The following is a 24,061-nucleotide window of genomic DNA, read 5'->3' on the forward strand; positions in this document are numbered from 1 at the left end:
CAACACTATTACTTTAGCTGAAAGTTTGTATGTCAAGTTTCATCTGGAGGTGTTTGTTTTTGTATGTAGCAAAATTGCAATTCTAAAGAAAGTTATTTATAATTAAAATGCTACCAAAAATTTTGTGATATTCATGATCACATTAAGATATACAATATACACTATCAGATTCTTAATAAAGCCTCCTATTCACAGTAAGTCCCTTATTATGAAAAACAGTTTCCCTTTTTAAAGAAAAAAGTCAGCAGTTACTCTTCTTATTATGATCTGTTTGTACCATGATTCATTTTCATCGACAAGATCTTGATGTTATTATATGCAGTATGACACTAACTATATTTTAATATGTGATCTTGTCTCAATATTCTTACATTGCTATATTCATTCTCTGAAATGGTTATCGGATACATCTTGGTTTCTCTGTGTGTGACTTTTACTATTGAATCTTACACTACAGTAGGAGTTTTATCATTGACTTAAATGGGAGCACAAGTAGACATTGCAGTCACTATTGATCATCATAAAAGGTATAACAAATTCAGTTGCTGGTGAACAAGTGACTGTGGATAAACTGGTGAATACTGGCACTAAAAGACCAATAATTAAAGTAAAACTATAATATGTGCCAGATATTAAAGTACTTCACTTAAAAGATATTTTTTTGGTTGCTTCATTTTATGGACAAGTATTGTATAAAAACCTAAATCTTGTATAGCTCTACATTTGTCAGGAGAGATGTGCTAAACCCAGAGTTCACCAAGGTAAGTAGACAAATACTCCGTCTCAAATTGCATATTCTTTACAAACTTGATTATCCAAATGTTGCTGGGGTCATATTATAACAATGCACAATGTGACAGGTTTCAGTCGGTCCTCCGAGCCCCTAGGGGGCGATGGAGAGCTATGGTCCCACTGGCAGGCCTCAGTCACACCTTTCGGGCGCTGGGGAATTAGCGGGGAAGGTGTGCCGGCCGGAGTCTGTAGCGCGCCCCTCAGGCAGGGGAGCGCCGGCACGAGTCTGTAGCGCCCCTCAGGCAGGGGAGCGCCGGCACGAGTCTGTAGCGCACCCCTCAGGCAGGGGAGCGCCGGTATGAGTCTGTAGCGTGCCCCTCAGGCAGGGGAGCGCCGGTATGAGTCTGTAGCATGCCCCTCAGGCAGGGGAGCGCCGGCACGAGTCTGTAGCGCCCCTCAGGCAGGGGAGCACCGGTATGGGTTTGTAGCGCACAGTTCTGCTACCCAAGGCAGGCTGGCCAGGGTAGGGGAACTCAGGCCCACCCAACTCCACTGCGTTCCAGCCCAGGGCCTGGTCAGTGGCGGGAGGCGAAGGTCCCGCCGCTGGGTCAGCAGGGGCCATCCGCGCCCGCTGACCAAACACACCCACCCCACAGTGCAGTTCTGCCCCTGGGCTACTTCCTACCCAGTCTCTCAAGCGGGTCTCTCCGGTCCCTCCAGCTCGTCCGGGTATTCCGCTGCTGGCAGCTCCAGCTCCCCTTCTGTGTCGGACTCACGCTGGCCCGGGCTACAGCCGGGCCCCTCCAGGTCCTGCGGGTAGTCAGCGGCTGGCAGTCCTGGTTGCCACAGGCCTTCCTCCCGGTCAGGTTCCTCCTTGCCCAGGGCCTCCCCTGGGTCAGCAGCAGGATCGCGAGGGAGCAGCCAGCAGCCTGTGTCTGCCTCCCACCCTGGTGCTCTCCTCACTGGGAAAAGGGTCCCGTCCTTTGTACTTCCTGTCCCACCCCTCCCCTTCCGGGGATTGGCGTAAACTTGGCCTGGCCCTACCCACTCAGGCTGAGAGGGTGGCTCTTTACCCTCTGGTTCGGAGGGGAGCCACCCTGGCTCCCTACATACCCCACCCTTCAAATTCACCTCCCGAACTTCGGAGCTGGCGTCCTCCCCCTCTCCGAGGCGGGATAGGAAATCCGCATTGGCGTTGTCTCGTCCCGCCCGACGGTGGATCGTGAAGGCATAGGGCTGCAGAGCGAGATACCACCGCATCAACCGGGCATTATTGTACTTCATCTTATTAAGCCACTTCAGGGGTGCGTGGTCCGTAACCAGTATAAAGGGGGCCCCGAGGATGTAGTAGCGGAGAGCATCAACTGCCCACTTAACTGCTAGGGCCTCTTTCTCCACGACGGAGTAGTTCCATTCTCTGGGCAACAGCTTCCGACTGAGGTAAACAATCGGATGTTCCTACCCGTCCACCTCCTGCGAGAGGACCGCCCCAAGCCCTACGCCTGAGGCATCAGTCTGAACAATAAAGTCAAGACGAAAGTCAGGGCTGAAGAGTATTGGATCGCTACACAGCCGTTCTTTGATAGTTCGAAAGGTCGTCTCGCACTCGTTGGACCAATGCACCTGGCGGGGACTGTCCTTGGTCAAGAGCTCCGTTAGCGGGGCCGTAATGCTTCCGAAGTGGGGTACGAACCGCCGGTAATAACCAGCTAAGCCCAAGAATTGACGCACCTGCCTCTTCGTGGTCGGCACCGGACATTCCTGGAGTGCTTGGACTTTCCCGATGAGGGGGCGGACCTGTCCCCGGCCCCAGGTGTACCCCAGGTAAGTGGTTTCCTCTCGCCCGATTCGGCACTTTTTTGAATTGGCCATAAGCCCAGCTGCGCGGAGGTCCCGGAGGACTGCCACTACTTGGTTAAGATGTTCCTCCCAGTTATTGCCATAGATGACCACATCATCCAGGTAGGCCGCAGCATACTTCGTGTGTGGTTGCAACACCCGGTCCACCAAACGCTGGAAGGTTGCCAGGGCCCCATGTAGGCCGAAAGGCATCCGGGTGAAATGGTATAACACTGAAGGGGTGGCAAACGCGGTCTTCTTCTTGGACCTGGGATCCAAGGGGATCTGCCAGTACCCTTTGGTGAGATCTAAAGTGGTGATATAACAGGCCTCCCCGAGCCGGTCGAGGAGCTCATCGACGCGGGGCATCGGATAGGCGTGAAATTTTGAGATGGCGTTTACCCTCCGGAAGTCAATGCAAAACCGCCGGCTCCCATCTGGCTTTGGTACGAGGACGACGGGGCTCCGCCACTCGCTCTGGGAGCGCTCAATAACACCCAGATCCAACATCACCTGGACTTCCTCCTCTACAGCCTCCCACATTCGCCTAGGCAATGGCCGGGTTGTCTCTCGGACCACCACCCTGGGTTCCGTCTGGATCACATGGTAGGTGAGCGTAGTCCGCCCGGGTTTCATGGTGAACGTCTTGGGGAATGCCCTTACTAAGGAGAGTGCCTGTTCTTGCTGCTCAACTGTGAGTGTCTCTGCTAGCTGGGGCTCGCCATTATCCGACTCCTCGGGCGGTTGGGGCCCCAATTCCGGTTCGGGGGGATATGGGGCAACTAGGAGCCTTTCCCGGTCCTGCCAGGGTTTTAAGGGGTTTACATGATAAATCTGTTTTTCCTTAAGGCGACCAGGTTGCCGAATCTCGTAGGTGACCGGCCCTTCCTGGCGGAGGACCTCATACGGACCCTGCCAGCGGGCAAAAAGCTTTGTTCCTCCGAGGGGAGCAGGAGGAGTACTCGGTCCCCTGGCCCAAATGATCGAGCCTGGGTGCCCCGATTGTAGTGCTGCTCCTGGGCTCTTTGGGCTGTGTTTAAGTTCTCCCTCGCGAGCTCGCCCGCCCGTGCCAGCCGCCCCTGCAGTTGTAAGACGTATTGCAAGAGACCCTGTGTTGCGGATGGGTTGTGTTCCCAAGTCTCCCTCAAGAGGTCCAACACCCCGCGGGGTCGCCGCCCATAGAGGAGCTCGAATGGGGAGAACTTTGTGGCCGCCTGTGGGACTTCTCGAATTGCCAGTAGTAAAGAAGGGAGCAGCTGGTCCCACTGGCGGAGGTCCTGGGTGGGGAAACGCCGCAACATTCCCTTCAGGGTCCGGTTAAACTGTTCGACCAATCCGTCAGTCTGGGGATGGTAGACCGAGGTCTGCAATTTCTTAATCCCCAATAGGGCACATACCTGACGGAACAGCTTAGATGTGAAGTTGGTCCCTTGATCAGTGAGTATCTCCCGTGGGAGGCCCACCCTTGCAAAGATCTTCACGAGCTCCGCAGCGATAGTGCGGGCGGTGATACTTCTTAAGGGGACGGCCTCGGGGAAGCGGGTGGCGTAGTCCATCAGGATGAGGATGTATTGATGGCCCACCTTACTTTTTGGAAAAGGCCAGACCAGGTCCATTGCTACCCGCTCAAATGGTACACCTACGAATGGTAACGGGACCGGGGGCCTTCCGTACCCCTGCCGGGGCTGCATGTTGGCAGTCCAGGCACGACGCACAGTAATTCTTCACCTCACGATGGATGCCGAGCCAGAAGAACCTGGCCAGGACCCTGGCCACAGTTTTTTCCTGCCCTTAATGGCTGGCAGCCGGGATGTCATATGCAAGCTTCAGGACAGCCCGACGATGAATGCGGGGGACCATGAGTTGGGTCTGGACCTCTTGGGTCTGGGGGTCTCAGTCAAGGTGGTAGAGCCACTCGTGGTTGAGTTCAAACCTGGGCCATTGGGTGGTGCGCCGCGCCTCCACGACCTCACCATCCACCCGGGCCAGCTGCTCATAGGCAAACCGGAGCGTAGGGTCCTCCCTTTGATCCTGGCTAAAGTCCACCAGGTCAGGAGGGGGACCAGCCATTTCCAGGCCATCCTGCCCGGGGGTGGGACCTGGGTCAGCTCCAGGGTCGGAGCTCGAGTCAGGTCCTGTCTTCTTCTCAGGCGGGGCTCCCTCGAATGCCTCTTTGGTGGGTAGGGATTGGAGCACCTCGACGAAGTCTGGCCAGTCACGGCCCAGGATCACTGGATAGGCGAGGGATGACGCCACCGCCACATTCATTAACTGAGTTGCTCCATTCACTGTGATGGGGACCCGAACCGTGGGGTACGATTTTACGTCTCCGTGGATGCACTGAATCCGTACTTCCCCAATGGTCCGCTTGGTGTCCGAGAAGAGCGCCTGGCAGACAAGAGTCTGCCCACAGCCCGAATCAACTAGACCCACCACGGGGACCCCGGCGACTTCCATGGGAGCTATCAGTTTGGCCACTGAGGGCAGATGGGCCCGTCACTCCCCTGCGCACACCAGGCCAAAGTTGCAGTCCATTGCAGGACAGCCCCGTTGCAGATGACCATACTCGCCACATCAGAAACAAGGTCCTACCTCTGGGCACGCCGGCCGCGTGGGGGCACCAGTGGGGCTGCAGAGTGGGCTGGGGCCCAGTGGTCGGGTTAAGCGTCCAGGGCCGGAGAGTGGTGTGGACTCGGGGTGTCGGGAAAACTCGGTCCTGCCGCCATCTGGTCGTTGGGTACGGTGGGGTGCGTTGGTTTGGGAGGTGGGCCCCCTCCGTTCAAGTTTCTGTGCATTGGGTCCAGGATTTGGGGGGTGGGCGGCCGGTCCTATCGGGGCCTCTGCCTCGAGAAAGTCCTCCATAAGCGCGACGACCTTGCTCAGACTTTGTGGCCGGTGCTGCAACACCCAAGCCCTCCCCTGGGGTGGGAGAATGTGCACGAATTGTTCGAGGATGACCTGTTCAGTCACCTCAGCTGTGGTTCGACGCTCGGGTTGGAGCCATTGGGTACCTGCGTCCTTCAGTTCCTGGGCCACGGCCTGGGGTCTGGCGCCCGGTGGGTAGACCTTTTCCCGAAACCGTCGCCGAAAAGTCTCCGGGGTAATGTCAAAGGCATCCAAGATAGTTGTTTTCACTCGAGCATAAATGCGGGCCTCATCATCTGGGAGCCCACGGTAAGCCTCTGGACCAGCCCCGTCAGATATGGGCCAAGGAGTGTCGCCCATTGGTCAGCCGCCCAACCAGCCACTGAGGCAACCCGCTCGAAGGTCACTAGATAGACCTCCGGGTAATCCTCAGGCCCCATCTTGGCCAGACGGATCAGTGGGGTGGGCGGGGTCAGGGTGGCTGCCTGCGCCGGTTGAGCACCACCATGGCCCGGCCACAGGGTTGCAAGCTGCTGGAAGCATTGGGTTTGTTGTTCATGATGCTGGGCCCTCAGGGTTTGAAGCAACTGCTGCTGGTGGGCGCCCAGCTGCTGTATGAGTTGGTGCTGCTGCTGTTGCTGGCTCTCAGCCAGGAACTTGAGAAGCCTTTCCATCTCCATCTTTCCAGTAGGGGAGCTTCAGAGGCCCCCTCGCACTAACCCCTTTCTGCAGGGATAGGAATCGCCTGCCCGCATTCTCCACCACTTGTGACAGGTTTCAGTCGGTCCTCCGAGCCCCTAGGGGGCGACGGAGAGCTATGGTCCCACTGGCAGGCCTCAGTCACACCTTTCGGGCGCTGGGGAATTAGCGGGGAAGGTGTGCCGGCCGGAGTCTGTAGCGCGCCCCTCAGGCAGGGGAGCGCCGGCACGAGTCTGCAGCGTGCCCCTCAGGCAGGGGAGCGCCGGCACGAGTCTGCAGCGCGCCCCTCAGGCAGGGGAGCCCCGGCACGAGTCTGCAGCGCGCCCCTCAGGCAGGGGAGCCCCGGCACGAGTCTGCAGCGCGCCCCTCAGGCAGGGGAGCCCCGGCACGAGTCTGCAGCGCACCCCTTAGGCAGGGGAGCGCCGGCACGAGTCTGTAGCGCACCCCTTAATCAGGGGAGCGCCGGTATGAGTCTGCAGTGTGCCCCTCAGGCAGGGGAGCGCCGGCCCGAGTCTGTAGCGTGCCCCTCAGGCAGGGGAGCACCGGTATGGGTTTGTAGCGCACAGTTCTGCTACCCAAGGCAGGCTGGCCAGGGTAGGGGAACTCAGGCCCACCCAACTCCACTGCGTTCCAGCCCAGGGCCTGGTCAGTGGCGGGAGGCAAAGGTCCCGCTGCTGGGTCAGCGGGGGCCATCCGCGCCCGCTGACCAAACACACCCACCCCACAGTGCAGTTCTGCCCCTGGGCTACTTCCTACCCAGTCTCTCAAGCGGGTCTCTCCGGTCCCTCCAGCTCGTCCGGGTATTCCGCTGCTGGCAGCTCCAGCTCCCCTTCTGTGTCGGACTCATGCTGGCCCGGGCTACAGCCGGGCCCCTCCAGGTCCTGCGGGTAGTCAGCGGCTGGCAGTCCTGGTTGCCACAGGCCTTCCTCCCAGTCAGGTTCCTCCTTGCCCAGGGCCTCCCCTGGGTCAGCAGCAGGATCGCGAGGGAGCAGCCAGCAGCCTGTGTCTGCCTCCCACCCTGGTGCTCTCCTCAGTGGGCAAAGGATCCCACCCTTTGTACTTCCTGTCCCACCCCTCCCCTTCCGGGGATTGGCGTAAGCTTGGCCTGGCCCCACCCACTCAGGCTGAGAGGGGTGGTTCTTTACCCTCTGGTTCGGAGGGGAGCCACCCTGGCTCCCTACAACAATCATTACAAACCAATAGATAAGTAAAGATCTGAAAACAATTCATTTTCATTTGGTTTAGGCTGTAAAGAAACATTCACAATTTAATATATCCAAGCTCAGCATGACACAAAATAAGGCAAAGATACATCAATAAAAACAAGCATATTAACTCTTTCACTTCCTCTTTTTTCTATATTACTCGCAAACATCTGGTTAAAACATTTGTGAGTAATATTCCATCAGAGGCAATTATCAGCTGCTCAAATAACACTGCTAATTTTTATGGCTAACATTTTATAATGAGGACATTAAATCATTTTGGAGCCTTTCATTACTTACATTGATGTCTTCCAAATCTAAGTTATTTAGAACGACATTGTTCCTTTTCCAGATGATAGGAGGTCTCAGGGCTCCCTGAATGGCACAACTTAGGACAGCACTTTGTCCTACTGTTGCTGTAGTGACACTTATTTTCTGATCATCTGGCAGACTCAGCTGAACAATCTCTGTAAAAGATATATTGTTTGTAAGGTTAATTAGCATGCAGTTTCATAAGGTTAATTGGCATGCAGTTTCCGCACCTTTGTAATTTAAGGATTCTAATTTGAATCAAAGGAAAAAGAACTTTCAAAGGACTGTTGGAAGTTTAAACTGTTCCAAATAAAAGGTCAGCATGACATTTCAATTAAATTGACTGACACATATCGCCTAGTCAGAAAATAAGCATTTAACATGAAATAAATTTCAGAGATACGGTTATAATAAATATGGCAGACTAGATCCAAAGGTAGACACACACAAAGTTATTTAACTGCCAAGCCAGCATCTGCAATCGAACCAAAACAGATCAGTTTATTCACCAATATATCATTACAATAGCCATTGAGACATGTTCATTTCCTGCTAAGTCAGAACATAAATGCAGCTGAATGAATAAAATATGCTCATGTATTTGGAAACACATGAGAGGGAAAATAAAATGTGTTTAAGATAAGGCTCTGAAACAGGAGATTTGTAAAATGTAGGTTTGTTTCTTTATATCTAGTCCTCCTTTATTTAGAACCAGTTTAACTCAAGAATATAAGGTTATGGCAGGCAAGTGATGAAGCTGATTTAAACTGATTTATTGTTGAGAAGCAATTGTACAAATATTTTTATACATATTAAAGAAAAAACACAACATAGTATTTTGATTAGACTATTCCAAAAAAAAACCCTGCTTTGATGCTATTTGCAAACATTTGCTCTAATGGGACACGTTGCAGGCAATATGGACAAAATCCTAATTTAAACCAATTTAAAGAATACTGAAAGAACTCAGAACTGTGACAGAAAATGTGTCCCAGAAATACAAACATCCAAAAGAAGACTTTTCCTGTCTAATCTAAAAGTCTCCAGGGAAGAGGTGAAAATGAACATTATAACCTGAAAAAAGAAAGGAAAGTTTCCAAAAAGCTGAGAAAAAGTGTACATTTTAGTACTAATAAAAACCTACAAATAATGTCCCACAGTATAATAAGGTGTTAATGTTTCATTGACCAAATACAGGGTGGATCAAAATCACTTGATTTTTTAAAAGAAATAAATAAAAATAACCAGATTTTTTTATTTAAATTGGATTTTTAATTTAAATTACATATATTTTTGTTTTAAAAATAAACCTATTCAAAATTAAATTTGAAATTATGACAACCTGTATTAAGGCTTAAACTTACTATATATTAATATCATGTAAATTAAATAAAAAGAAAATAAGATTAGGCAATGCATGTTTGCTGCTGAAGTTGTAAAGAAAGTCAAGCACTGACCCAATGGCTAAGCATCTGAAACTACAGTGTGTTGACATGCTAAACCAGCTTTGGATAATAGCCTCTTCTGCAGGTGTAGAGAATATTTTCTTCATTTCAGTTTACTCAACTAGTTCACTTCACTGACTAGTTCATTTAAAGTTAAGAAACTGATTGGGTGTTGAAAAAAGCAGGAAAGCTTGTTCTCTTCTATTAATCCAAGAATAAAAACTTAGAAATTTCTAAATTTACAAGTTCTACTACCTTGAAGGACATGGTGAACAGAAAAAAATAATCAATTAAATTTACAAAAAAATACAACCACTATAAATAAATAACATATAAAACCTGTTTTGTACATTTTTAATTGAATTCCAATTCCCATCCAAATAGAATTTGACACAAAGTATGAATAAACATAAATAAATCACCTAGTAGATAAGAAATGCATTATTTACCATTTTTAACATCATATTAAATGTTAACTTTAAGAATCTGAGTCAGTGTGCTAAGGTATATAATTACTTAATTGAGTGTATACACACAGCATATCCTCTTGGTTTGCAAGAAGACAGACAAATTTAGAGTAAAGGCTATGTTTAGTTGCAAATCAACGTGTTTTAATAGTTACCAATGAATGAGAATCAAACTTTCTTTAGGAATATAATTAAAAAGTACTAATGCAAAAGAAGATTAAAATCACTTATTTAAATCAAAGTTTCCTGCTTTCTGCTTTAAATCATGATTAAAATTGTTGATTTAATTTGCTTTGATTTGAATTAATCCAGCCTGACCAAGGAGCCCTAATAAAACATGACACTTCTCACTTAAATCTGGCTCAATCACCCCCTCATTAGAATATTTATTTGAACACCTGATGGGTTTCTGTGTTCAGAAAATAAGAGGAAGGAATTTGTTGCAGTTCGTCAAGAGACAAATCTATTGTGCTTATGCTTTCCTTCTTTCTGTCAATAAAATCATGGTTTATTATCAAGCTAGCACTGCTAATGAAGGTGGGAATGTTCTCTCTTTCTATCTCTCAGAAGAACTTTATTATCCATGATCTACTGAGCACAATAGGATTTCAAATTATTTCCTTTAAAAAGAAACAGAACTAAATTAATTTCTATTGGATTACTGCAGTAAGTGAAATGTTTCCTTTGACTTCTTATGAAACTCATAACAGTAATAGTAAAGAGCAAATTTTACATGCATGGAACTCCTTTGAATTCAAAAGAGATCAAAACACTTTACAGAGTACATACACAAATCACTGCATCCACTGAGCAACCTACTTCTGTGATGGAACATGGCAGCTATTATAGAGCATGGCAAATTTACACAACAGCTGAGGACAAGAATTAAAGTGCATGTCGTTTATTCTAAGTGAAACAGTAGGGGGAATAGAAGGAGGTTAGAATTTAGTTAGGAATGATATGCTATGTTCTGATGACCTATTTGCAAAAGTATATCACCCAAAGAGCAAAAATAAGAGAGTCCAATAAGATTGGAGGATCTCAGCAATTTAAATACAATAGATTAGAGAAACTGAGTAAGTTTGCGAAAATGAAGAAGAGCCTCTCTACAGTATACATGGCTCCCAAAGGAAGACAGAATTACTGACATTTTGGCAATTAAAAGGTTTAAATATTGAAATAAATAAGCACACAGATATTGTTAAGGAACAGTGAGGCAGTATTTCTTTAACTGGTTAACCTTAGAATCACACAATCTACATTATCAAGCTGGCATAATTAATACAAAAATTTTTAAGGAGGTCAGTGTTAGAAATATTGTGTTCTTAGTGGCTTGAGCAGAGGAATTGAAACCGAGGATATCAGAGTTCTAATTCTGGCTCTGATAAAGATTCTTTTTATGGTCATTGGCATGTCAATCAAACTCTTGGTCTAAGTTTGTCTGTAAAATAGGAGTAAAAATTATTTTTACTGATTCAAAGAAGATTAAAAGGGCTGCACGGTCTCTTGTCCCAAGCTTCCTATTTAGATTATGGTAAAAATTAAAGAGGCAACATATTTCTGAATTAGGGGACGTTGTTATAGTATTTCAGATCCATATATTTATCACATGCAATCCCCTATGCATGGAATGTCCTCACTAATTCAGGTTTCAGAGTAGCAGCCCTGTTAGTCTGTATCTGCAAAAAGAAAAGGAGTACTTGTGGTACCTTAGAGACTAACAAATTTATTTGAGCATAAGCTTTCGTGAGCTACAGCTCACTTCATCGGATGCATGCAGTGGAAAATACAGTGGGGAGATTTATATACACAGAGAACAGGAAACAATGGGTGTTACCATACACACTGTAACAAGAGTGATCAAGTAAGGTGAGCTATTACCAGCAGGAGAGCGGGCCTGGGGGGGAACCTTTTGTAGTGATAATCAAGGTGGGCCATTTCCAGCAGTTGACAAGAACGTGTGAGGAACAGTAGTGGGGGGAGGGAGGGGGGGATAAACATGCGGAAACAGACTCCAATGAGAGACTGCTGAACTGGAATTAATTTGCAAACTGGATATAATTAATTTAGGCTTGAATAAAGACTGGGAGTGGATGTGTCATTACACAAAGTAAAACTATTTCCCCATGTTTATACCCGCCCGTCCCTGTCCCCGCTATTGTTCCTCACACGTTCTTGTCATCTGCTGGAAATGGCCCACCTTGATTATCACTACAAAAGGTTCCTCCCCCGGTCCATGCTCCTGCTGGTAATAGCTCATGAAAGCTTATGCTCTAATAAATTTGTTAGTCTCTAAGGTGCCACAAGTACTCCTTTTCTTTTCTTCTCGCTAATTCAGTTTGCCAAGCCTCCAGGAAATCCACTTCTTTTATGATGCTTACAAGATGCAAGTATACAATATTTAAAAAGCAAATGACCAACTAAATTATCTCTACTTCTGGATTTTCCGGCGTTTTCTGTTTTATATGGGTCAGGTTTTCAGAAGTACTGATCATACAGACGTCCAGTTCAAATGTAAGACAGCAGAGCATATTCAACACCTAAGAAAAACTAAGCACAATGTCTGTGCTAAAACAACAACATTACATGTAACATTTCTTACTAAAACTAAAATTTTGCACTGTAACAGAATCACATACATAAAAAATATTTAATACAGTCATTGCACTTAAAATAGACTAATGCTGCCTCTGCATTTTTCATTGTCCTCTTTATACTTACTATGGAGAACACCGAGGGGGATATTGCAAATAGAGTGGTATTTAGTAATCTAAGAAAAATTAAGTTTTAAAATGTGACTACTGTACTTGTACCCGAGGAAGAGAATAACATTTTCCTACTGGAATTATAAGAGAGCTGGTTATTATCCATTTCATGAAAAATCCAAAGTACTCCACTAACAATGTTTATATATTGCATCTTTTTATTCAGTTATTTTTAACACAAAGTGCCTAAAGTTTGAGATGCTCCCCCCCTTTTTAAAATTCTAAATAAATAAAAGTTTAGAACAACAACACTTAAGAATACTTGAACCAAACATGGATAAAACTGACTTATTCAGCTGTATTTCTGCTGTACTATAGTTTAGAGCTTGCCATCTAGCTAGGCAGTCTTGGCAATTTAAACAGGCCAGCCTGCTGTAAACAACACAGTTAATGCGTGACCCACTAAATGCTTCTTATGTTAGAAAAGCATGCTTTTTTAATAACTGCATCACATCACACAGAGCCAGGAGGATTTTCTCTGCCAGAACCAGAGCCAATAGACCTAAATCTGTATAATGTAGTGAGGACTGACACAAAACAATGCTGTTTTTCAACCTATTTCCTTCTTAGTAGTGTGTATATAAATCCACTAGCCTACCCCGTACACATACATAATTGGAGGAAGAAAGGAAGAGCTCCTGTTACACTCACTCACAGAAGTTAAAAATAAAAAAAAGACAGCAACAGTCCTATCTTTCTCCAGACTGAATTTTAGACACACAAACACAGCCCACTTAGAATGGGTTTCTACCTTCGGTCAAGTGTTTATTTAATTAAAATCTCAGTGGGCTTTCACTTCCAAACAAAAGGGGAAGAACACTGAGTCCCATCATCCAAACTATAAAATATCAGGGAATTGGTATATCGTAGGTAGGGTCCAGGGGTGAAAGTAACTTAAAGGATTTATGGGTACTCCAGAGTCCTTAGGAGGGGGCAGGGCCTCTACCTGAAGAGGTGTGGCCTCTTCTGGAAGAGGCTGTGCCTTTACATCCCCGGGCCCTTTAAATCAAGATCAAGATTTAAAGGGCCCAGGGCTGGGACTGTGGTAGCAGCAGCTGGGAGCTCCGGGCCCTTTAAATCACCCCGGAGCTACCAGCTGCAGGGGCAGCTGGGAGCCCCAGGACTCAGGGGGTGATTGAAAGGGCCCGGGGCTCCCAGCTGCTGCTACTACAGTGGAGCCCCAGGCCTTTTAAATAACCATCGGAGCCCCAGGTTATTTAAAGGGGCCCCGGGCTCTGGTGGAGCTTTAAAGGGCCAGGGGCTCCGCTGCCACTACCCCCGCTGCCACTACCAACAGCAGGCTCGGGTGGCGATTTAAAGGGCTCCAGAGGGTAACAGCAGTGAGAGCCCTTGGCCCTTTAAATCGCCATCCAAGCCCCACTGCCGGAGCCCTGGGGTAGCAGTGGCAGTCAGGGGCTCCGGCAGCGATTTAAAGGGCCAGGGGCTCCCAGCCGCCACTACCGCAGCGGAGCCCCAGGCCCTTTAAATTGCAGCCGTGACCTCCGGGGCTCCAGGAGCAGGGCTCGGACGGCGATTTAAACGGTCCAGGGCTCTGGTTGCCGCTACCTCCCTCGGTTCTTTAAATTGTCCCCGGAGCCTGCCGGAGCCCTGGGTAGTGGCGGCGGGGCTCTGGTGGCTATTTCAAGGGTCCGGGGTGGTAACGGCGGTCAGAGCCCCGGGCCCTTTAAATCATCCCCAGAGCCCTACCGCCACTACCCCAGGGCTCCGGCAGGCTGCGGGGACCATTTAAAGGACACAGGGCGGTAGTGGCAACCGGAGCCCCGGACTCTTTAAATCGTCCCCGGAGCCCTGCTGCCGCTCCGGCGGCTATTTAAAGGGCCCGGGTTGGTAGCTGTGGCAGGAGCCCCGGGCCCTTTAAATTGCCGCCTGAGCCCCGCTGCCACTTCCCCAGGGCTCCAGCAGCAGGGCTCTGGAGGCAATTTAAAGGGCCCAGGGCTCCAGCTGCTGCTGGGAACCGCAGGCCCTTTACATTGCCGCCTGGGAAAGCCGATCCACGCCAGTATGGCGCACGGGCTCTTGCTGGCACACTGTACCAGGCGTCGGCTTACTTTCACCTTTGGTAGGGTCCTACCAAATTCACAGTCCATTTTGGTCATTTTCATGGGTTTTAAAATTCGCCAATTTCATGTTTACAGATATTTACATCTGAAATTTCATGGTGTTGTAACTGTGGAGGTCCCAACCCAAAAAGTACCTGGAGGTGCATCTGATTCCCTCCCCAGCCCAGCTAGGACTCGCAGCTAGGAGTCCCCAGGTGGGGCACTCCCAGCAGCATGGGGGAGATCAGATTTCATGGGGAAGGGCTTATTTCACCATCCATGAAACATTTTTCGCGGCTGTGAATTTGGTAGGGCCCTAATCATAGGATACTCTGAAGGTCTAGGACAACATTCTGGGGACGTGAGGACGCAGGCGATCCCTCCTTTACTTCCCCTGCCCTCCTCCTGCCATGTGCGCTGCAGAGAGAAGCGAGCCAGAGATTCCAACAAGTAGGCACACAGCAGCCAAAGCAGGGACCTTTTGAACTAGAGAATCTGAATCCCCAAAGTGCTGGAATGGTGCTTCTGCTAGAAGACAGTATTTCTGAAATGAAGATCAGTTGACTGCATCCAGACTTAGTGGGAGAGACAATTGTTTATGATGCATTGTATGACATTTAAAAACATTTGTTTCCCAAATATACTACATCTTTTTTATCCACATCCATATTCATCCGTCCATTTGATCTAGTGCATAAGGCAAGCAGTACTGAACATGAAGTAGCAGAAGCTTACTCTTTTGTTCTGCTCCTGGTGTAGTCATTTACACCAATGCAAAATGAGTGCATATAAAATGCTACCATTCTGACTTGGTAGCATTTTACACCCACTTTGCTCTGGTGTCACAAGGAGCAGAGCAATGGAATATCAAGCTAAGAGTAACTTTCCATACATTGTCCAACTCTGTGTCTCAGCCAGGAGCTGGAGGGACCACGACTCCAGGTGAAAGCAGAGTTTATGTCCTTTCAAAATCCATGGCCTCATGTTGAGGCCAACAAAGATGCAAGTAATTGATAATTAAGAGAGTGTTCTTCTGTGGTCACCTGGGCCCTACAAATTGGACTGAGAACAGCAACTCATTTCACCTAGATTATTGAAGATCCATCAGCTCGTAATGACTTAAAGCAACTACTAACCTGGACTCAATTAGACCCAGTGTCCTAGAAATGAAAATATGTTTATCCTATAACAAATTATCTTAGCCATTGTTCATTTAAAAACAAACAAACAAACCCAAGATACACTTCTGCAGGTCCTGCTTTGAACCTATTCCAATCCAGCCAAAACCAAAAGCTTTTGACCTATTATAAGAAATGTTGTTTTGGTCAGATACTGAGCCTGATTTTCGCTTGAGTGTTGTCTACAGTTTCTCATTTTGGAGAAGGGAGTTGGGGGTTCTGAGAGTTGGAACATTGAAAGCTTGTATTTTTGGCTGCTGGATTAATCTAATCCAAAATAATCTAAAAGTGATATACTTAAAAGAAACAGCATAGTTAGGAACATGTGTGGAATTTAAAGAGGTCAGGAAGAAGGTGCTGAGGAGAAGTTCATGCTGTTTCCACCAGCAGGAATCCTTGGAGAGATGTTCATGGAAACAAGGACATCATGACTTCTCTCTTAATCTGTTCTCTCCTACCCCCAGCCAGGCTGACTCACTCAAACAAGTCAAAAAGCCTAAAGAGTATTTAGCTAGAAGCAACAGAAGTGAATACACAGGATTTAGGGTGGAGCAAACACTGAACGGGCTGCTCTGTTCCTGATCATTATTTGAAGGCTTTCCTGCCACATTATGCTTTCTTCTGAAATGCACATCATTTTCCCCACAGGACAACTTCCTGGTTTCCTTCTGCAGAAATCACATAACAATGTCATTCTCGCTTTTCCATCTTCTGTACAATTACTTCAGTCATTCAGAAATTTTCATGGAGTCAAAGAAACACTCAGTTTACAACAAATTCTTAACCTCCCTTTCACATCTCAAGCATACAACTGCTGAAATGTGAAAATCTTAACATTATAGGGCTTTCATCCTCTAATGCAATTAAGGGGAGAACCCTTTCAGGGTTCATCCCAGGCTAACCATTTCACTGCCAAATGAAAAACCTTCAATTATTTTATCTATCAGTCTTTAAATCACTGGAGTGACCCCCAAAGGCTTCACTTTTCTGCATTCTTTTTACTTTAGGTTCATATAAAACAGGCATTAATCTTTAGATTATGACAAAACAGCAACCTATGAACATGCTGAGATCCTTAACTAGCTCTTTTTTACCCACCAAGGCAACACTTAGTGATTAGCATTAGCACAATTAAAAAGATAGTAAATTTTGTCTAATGTGTTTCAAATAGTAGGCATCAAAGAAGTATTTCAATTGCTTTAGGAAGCAAAGCTTTGTTATTTCATCATTAAATCATAAAACTCAATATTTCAGTTTTCTTTGGAGTATAAATATTAATCTTCTATTTAGACAAGAAGAAAAATTACATCAATTTGTTCTTTTCCAAAAGGCATGCTCCATAAGTCAGAGCTTAATATATTGCCCAGAAGAGACATGTAAATGTGATTTACACATTGTTTTACTGGACTCATCATGTGACATACAGTTATGAATGTCATCAGCTAGAATATCTTTTTAAAAAGGAAAAGAAAGAAGTGAATCAAGTAGAAGATCTGTGGTCATGTATTATAGTTTCTAAGGTCAAATATATCCATTTGGAATATTTCAATCCCCTGTTCCCTCCACATTGTTAGAGATATATATGGGGTGGACTTCCTGAAACTATCTGTTTAGCCACTGGCAGATTCAAAACAGATAATTACTTCTTGGAGACAAACACATACTTTGCTCATTTATAGTAGTGTAGCAGTTATTTTTTCATCCAATGATCTCAAGAAGTTTCACAAAGTGTTATTGGTGGTGGTAGTGGCCTGTGGTATGCTGGAGGTCAGACTAGATGATCAGCTTTAAACACCGTGACTCTATTAATCCTAATGTACACCCGGGGAAACAGAGGCATAGGGGGATTAATTGACTTGTCCAAGGTTACACAGGAAGCCAGAGTTGGACTAGTCTTCAAGACTCCTAGCCCTGTGCCTTAACCTCTATACCATGCCACAATGCCAAGTGTTATTGCAGAGTAGCAACTTTAATAAAATAAAATAAAATACAAAAGTCTCACTTGTTTTAAGATTTTTGTTTTTATCTTTTACATGTCTTTGCCAAACTAGAAATATTACAAATTGAAATGTTCAGCAGAGCGGAAATGTTGCCATAGAACCTTTCGAGCCATGTTGCCTCCAACGGTGGAAACCATCAACCTTATGTTTATCTTCTCATTTTCTTTAGCTACTCAGGAAGCCTGCCTTTCATACTAGCTCACAGTGAGAATGGTTATGTTTCTTCATGCCCTTGGTCTCCAACAAACTTTGTTAATGTCTTTATCTTTAATGCAATATAGATTCTAGTTTAATCTTGAAAGTTGCACTCAAAGTTGGGGCCTGATTCGTCCACCCTTACTAATATTCAGTAGTACTATAGTCTGGCTCCATTTCAGCAAATAATTTTACATCTTGAAATTCATATCTATTCAGCAAAACATGTAACTTTCAGAGTGTGTGGGACTTAAGCATGTGCTTAAGTGCTTTGTTTAATTGGAGTGGACTGCTGAATTATGGCCCTATGAATATTCATTGATTCCAAGGAACTATTAAAAGTGAATAAGGATGAAAGTCTGGATTCCTTGATTTTTAACGGCTGTCAGTGACAGCAGGGACAATGATTACATAATACAGCGAGGTACCCCTAATGGAAGATACACTTCTAATACTAGGCTTTTAGATAACTGATATACTACTTACACATAAAATACAGTTCTAGTTCTGTGTTTCTCCAGGGAGCCATGAGAAAACAAACAAAGTGAGAAAAGTCTATTTACAAATTATAATGCAAGAGGCAGAAATTAGGAGAAAAGCTATAAAATAACAGCTTTCATATTTTCAGTTTCTCCGTGAATATCAGAAACCTACCTTCACTTGTAAAGTTCTGGCCTAATGGATATGAGGAAGTTTCTGATTTTCACTGAGTTTAGATTGCTTTGGAGAATAATCTCTATATACACAGAAGTGGTACTGATTTGCCTGATCCACTATTCCTTAATATCGGATATCCTTGAAACAATAGTGTTTTGCTATTGTCTCTTTGTTGAACTGAACTGTGCCAGGCACAACACACTTTCTGCATGCATTAGAGAAATTTAAAACTGCCAAAAGGGAAGGAGGACAGATTTTCAAATATTGCTCTCCACCTGACAAAGAGGCTTCAAGAAATATTATGACTATTAGTTTTACTTAACTACTCTAAATACTTGTACATACAGGTAAACAAAGACAGTGAGTTATGTTTCACATAACAGAAATGTTTGTCAGATTTTTAAATTTTGAGAAAAAGTATAATTTTTCACCAGCAGAAAAGACAACTTTTACCACTTTAACCAAGATGGCATACACAATTAAAGAGATATACTAGCTCTACCACTTGATTGAGGTGATATAAATAAGCCATGTGCAAGATATATTTTTCTACTGCTCTGCTAACCAGTGGTACTGATAACCTTGTACATTAAGAATTCATTAAATCGCAAATAATGAGCCGGAAATCAAGGTAAAATTTATAGTACTGATAGAGGAATTCCCTAAAAATGACTTCAGTAACACTCAGTCTTTTATATAATATACATTAATATTCATTTTTGTACTATGATTATAATTATACATACATATGTATAATATTTTTAAAACATAAGATGAGTCATGCCAGGTCAGAACTGGTCAATGTACTCGATGTGTAAAGAAATAAATGCAATAAGAAAACAAATAGGGAGAAGTCTATTTGCAAGTCCTTTATGTATCTATTTATTTATTTTGCAAAACACCATATGTATGTTACATATGCAATGCAAAAGTAATTATGAAATTATGTATTTGTACAGGCAGGCCTGTCGACAGCAATGCCAGGTCCCAGGGCCAGGGCTGTCCCTGGGGGGACGGAGGGAACCTGGGGCAGAAGTGATGAATCCGTCACTCCTAGGCACGCGTGACCACTGCAGTCCATGCGCTTTGGGGGGCCCCCGCAGGCTGGCACGATTGTCCAGCACGGTTGTGTGCGCCTTGGAGGTATAAAACAATGCCCGCCCGGGAGATTCAAAAGGGCCTGGGGACCCCTGATCGACACCACTGCTGCAACTACCAGGAGGCCACGGGCCCTTTTAAATCACTCAGCCCCTGGGCAATTGCCCCCTTTCCCTCCCCCGTCAGCGGGCCTGTGTACCGGTAATATTGTGCAAGTTGAACAAATCTTACTTTTTTTCTGATATTCTACAAAAAAATCCAAATATATTTTATACACTAAATTTTCATAAAGAAACCTACATTTTTCCAGTGAAATATTCATTTTTGCTATAATAATCTCTTGCTACTTACCAAAAAGAATCATAATTTTACCCAAATAGTAGTATTTAACCAGTTATACCACTAAAAAATTTACTAAGCAGAAATAGCTAACTTTTGTGCTGAATTAATTTCACAAAAGACTCAAGAATATACCCATTTTTTCATATGCATATTTGTAATTCAAGAAGTTAAAAAGACAGGTACATAGGAATCGCCATAGCCAAACAGACATGGTCTGGTATACTGTTTCCAACAATGATCACTGTCAGAGTTCTCATTGGAAGGTATAAAACAATGTCTACACTACACATACACCTCACAACATTGTCTAACAATTGAGGCCTATTTCTTCCTTACACTAACTGATCATCAACATATGACCAAAGCATTAGAACTGATAACAGAACTATGAGTCATGATTTTAAACAGCTCATTGAGGACTGAGTTATCAGATGATTGAAGACAAATAAAAATGGAAATCCAATAAATTAATGGAAAGTTTGTCTAACATCAATAGTGTAAATATTTGAACAAACAAGTGGAGAAAATTTCAAAGTAAATACAAGACAGAAATTTCTTGCACACACAATGGACAGAATGGGTTTAAAAAGGAAATTGTAACAGACAATCCACAATAGTCCTTCTATGAGGCAATTACACGTTTCATACACAGGCAATGCAATGATCCTATAATACTGAAATATGATCTTCACATGTTAATCTAGTTGAGAAATTAAATTGATGAATAATTATACTATGATGATCACATAGATAAGAAGTTGGTTGTTGAACTAGATGAAAAATGATAGGAATGCTGTATGCAAAGTTTAGAGAAAATGACAACAAAGGAGGTAATACACAATTGTGCATAAATAACTGCTTGGAAGCAAGAAAGGGAGGGGGAAGAAATTGTCACACTTTCAGGATTAACTGCACCATTGACACCTCCTCCCACCTTGGTCTTTGATGGAACCAACCTTTGGTTTCAGGCTCTCCGCAGTCACCTCTGTCACGTAGAGACCTTTTCCCACTCCCTTTTTAGGTTGTAGAGGCTGCACTGTCCAGTCTCATATTGTAATATCCCCAACAGGCCTGAGTGTCCACAAGGAAGACCAGGAGGGAAATCAAATGTGCAGTTAACCCTGAAACTGAGACTATATGGTGGCAGCATGTGTAATCTATGACAGTGTGGAATTGCCAGTAAAGCGCCGAAAGCAGTGCTGTTTCCTATAGAAAGGAAAATAACAGAGAAAAGTCTCAGTGTCTTTGGGAGATGAATAGTGAAAAGAGAGAGGGGGAAACTGAGTTATGAACAGCTGAAAAAAAGTTGATGGCTGTGAGCCTGAAGTGTGTGTCCTTGAGAAAGACTGAAGTGGGAGTGGTTCAAAGGTGCAGTTAACCCAATATCTGTGCCAGAGATATTTAAGATTTTACAATAAGACATTGAATCCAGAATAGTCAGAAATATTTTCTTAATGCTTAATAACAGTGACATCAGTTAAAAAATGGAATCTTTTTACCAAGAGAAATCATTGAAGTCCTTAGAAGTAGACTGGCTAGAATATTTAAATTTTACACATAGGACAGTCCTGCTTAGTGCAGGGATGTGCTCTAGATAGGTGAAGCCTAAATCCATGTCTATACTTCAAAAAGGAATTATTTTTAATCAGTGGTTAACTGTGGCCATTCAATCTTGTAGCATAAGCAAGACCCAGGAGGTCATGTCCTCTCATTTATAACTTCCCAATATTGTTGTAGTCCATGATTGACTTTTCAAAAGAAAACATTCTTATTTTTATTCTAATCCTGCCTCACCATAGGAATGGGGGTGGGGTTGAACAAGATGACCTCTTGAAGTCCCTTCCGGCCCTACATTTCTATGATTGTGTGATTATTTATTAGTGTCATAGCAGAGCTTTAAAAGGACAGCTATTGCCCCCTGTGGCAAGATGCTGCTGGAGACATTCTTAATCAGCTCCTGCCACTCCAGACCCAATCAGGGAGAATGGATTGAGGCTGGGGGAACCGCCCTATGTTTGCCTGGTAACTGACTACACCTGCCAGCCTCATTAGTGGGAGCTATAAGGCTGGGAGGAAGTGAGAGAAAGGGGGGAGGCGGAAAATGAGAGCGGGAGGTCAAGCTCAGGCTCAGAGGAAGTAGGAGCCTCCTAGTCTGTTGCTGGCCAGGCCTGTGGTAGGCCAAGCTGTTGTAAAAAGCCTGTATATAATTGGAAACTGGTGGTGAGAAACTGATCACGAATAAAGAACACAGGTGTTGCAACAGACTGAAGTGTCCCTGATTCACGGAGGAGAGGGGCCCAGGGGCTGAATCTGGAGGGGCACAATGTGTCCCCCGTTACACCCCCAAAGTTTACTACCTAAAGACTGTGAATTTACTGCTACTGATTCCACTTTATTCACTGCTGGAGTTCACTGCACTAGACATAACGGGTATCGCATTGATCACATTAGGTAGGTTTAAGATTTCAGCAACCGAAGCAAAGGAGAAGAGATCAGCTGAGAGAGATTTCTGGAGAAGTCATCACAAATGCCGAATGGCTGAAATGTATATCAATTCTCAGAGAATGGGAATACTTTATTTTATTCTGAATACTTCCAGTTAACTGCTGTGTACTGGAGGCCTCTCTATTTACCAGACAGAGGGACAATCAGGGTTCAAAGAAAAATAAATATTGTCAGACAAGATAGCATTTTGCAGGGATATCCTTCCTTCAAATAAGGAAGCAAACTTCATGCCACTCATCACTAAGCCTCATGGGCTGTCATAATTTTGTTGCAAGTTAGCACCTAATAGCAATAATACCATACTTTTAAAAATATATAGTAAGATACTGCTTTAAAGACAGGGACCAGTGATCTTCAGGTATCACTGAGCTGCACTTTAAGTCTCCTTTCTGTTTCTCTAATTCTGGAGATAGCTAGCAGCACCCCTATCATAATTTAAAGTAGCCTTCGAGATGTTCTAACTTCTACTTGCTTACATGAGCTCACCTTTACCCCCAAGAGCTATAGACTGGCTGGGGAATAAAGTTCTCTCGTTGCACACCTCCTTATACTTCTATGTTCATGCGAGAAGGACCAGGGAAGTAAGTGGGTGAAGGAATAAGCCCCCTAACACATTTCTCTGCACTTTTTTGCAATTCCAATATATCTTTTTTGAGATGGGATGAACAGAATTTCATGCAGTATTCAAGGTGTAGGTGTACCATAGATTAATATAGTGATATTAGGATATTTACTGTTTTATTGTCTATACCTTTCCTAATTGTTCCTCACATTCTGTTAGCTTTTTTGACTGCTGCTGCACATTGAATGGACGTTTCCAGAGAACCAACCATGATGACCCTAAAATCTCTTTCTTGAGTCGTAACAGCTAATTTAGACTCCATCATTTTGTATGTGTAGTTGGGATAATGTTTTCCAATGTACATTACTTTGCATTTATTAACATTGAATTTCATCTGCCATTTTCTTGCCCAGTCACCCCGTTTTGTGAGATCCCTTTGCAACTCTTTGCAGTCTGCTTTGGTTTTAACTGTTTTGAGTAATTTTGTATCATCTGCAAACTTTGTCACTTCACTGTTTATCCCCTTTTCCAGATAATTTTTGAATATGTTGAACAGTTCTGGTCCCAATACTGGTCCCTGAGGGACACTACTATTTACCTCTCTCCATTCTGAAAACTGACCATTTATGCCTACCCTTTGTTACCTGTCCTTTTAACCAGTTACTGACCCATGAGAGGACCTTCCCTCTTATCCCATGACTGCTTAGTTTGCTTAAGAGCCTTTGGTGAGGGATCTCATCAAAGACTTTCTGAAAGTCGAAGTACACTATATCCACTGGATCACCTTTGTCCACGTTTGTTGACTACCTCAAAGAATTCTAATAGATTGGTGAGGCATCTCCCTTTACAAAAGCCATGTTGACTCTTCCCCAACAAATCCTATTCATCTACATGTCTCATAATACTCTTCTTCCCTATAGTTTCAACCTACTTGCCTGATACTGAAATTAAGTTTACCGGACTATAATCGCCAAGATCACCTCTGGAGCCCTTTTAAAAATTGGCTTCACATTAGCTGCTCTCCAGTCATCTGGTGCAAAAGCTGATTTAAGTGATAGGTTACATACGACAATAGTTCTGCAAATTTCTTCAGAACTCTTGGGTGACTACCATCTTGTCCTGGTGACTTATTACT

The 24,061-nt window shown here is 44.7% G+C and overlaps 1 protein-coding gene across 3 annotated transcripts in view; it reads right to left on the bottom strand.

Moving 5' to 3' along the window:
* FSTL5 (follistatin like 5) overlaps positions 1-24,061 on the bottom strand; it is a 540,589-nt gene that overhangs the window by 148,383 nt on the left and 368,145 nt on the right. For all 3 annotated transcript variants that reach the window (XM_007071285.3, XM_043545924.1, XM_007071286.3), the window contains one exon: positions 7,641-7,807. In XM_007071285.3, the coding sequence (XP_007071347.2) occupies positions 7,641-7,807 (167 nt within the window). The remainder of the gene's footprint in view (positions 1-7,640; positions 7,808-24,061) is intronic.

Source organism: Chelonia mydas, chromosome 4 (genome assembly GCF_015237465.2).
Source record: "Chelonia mydas isolate rCheMyd1 chromosome 4, rCheMyd1.pri.v2, whole genome shotgun sequence".
In the NCBI taxonomy this organism is placed as follows: Eukaryota; Metazoa; Chordata; order Testudines; family Cheloniidae; genus Chelonia; species Chelonia mydas.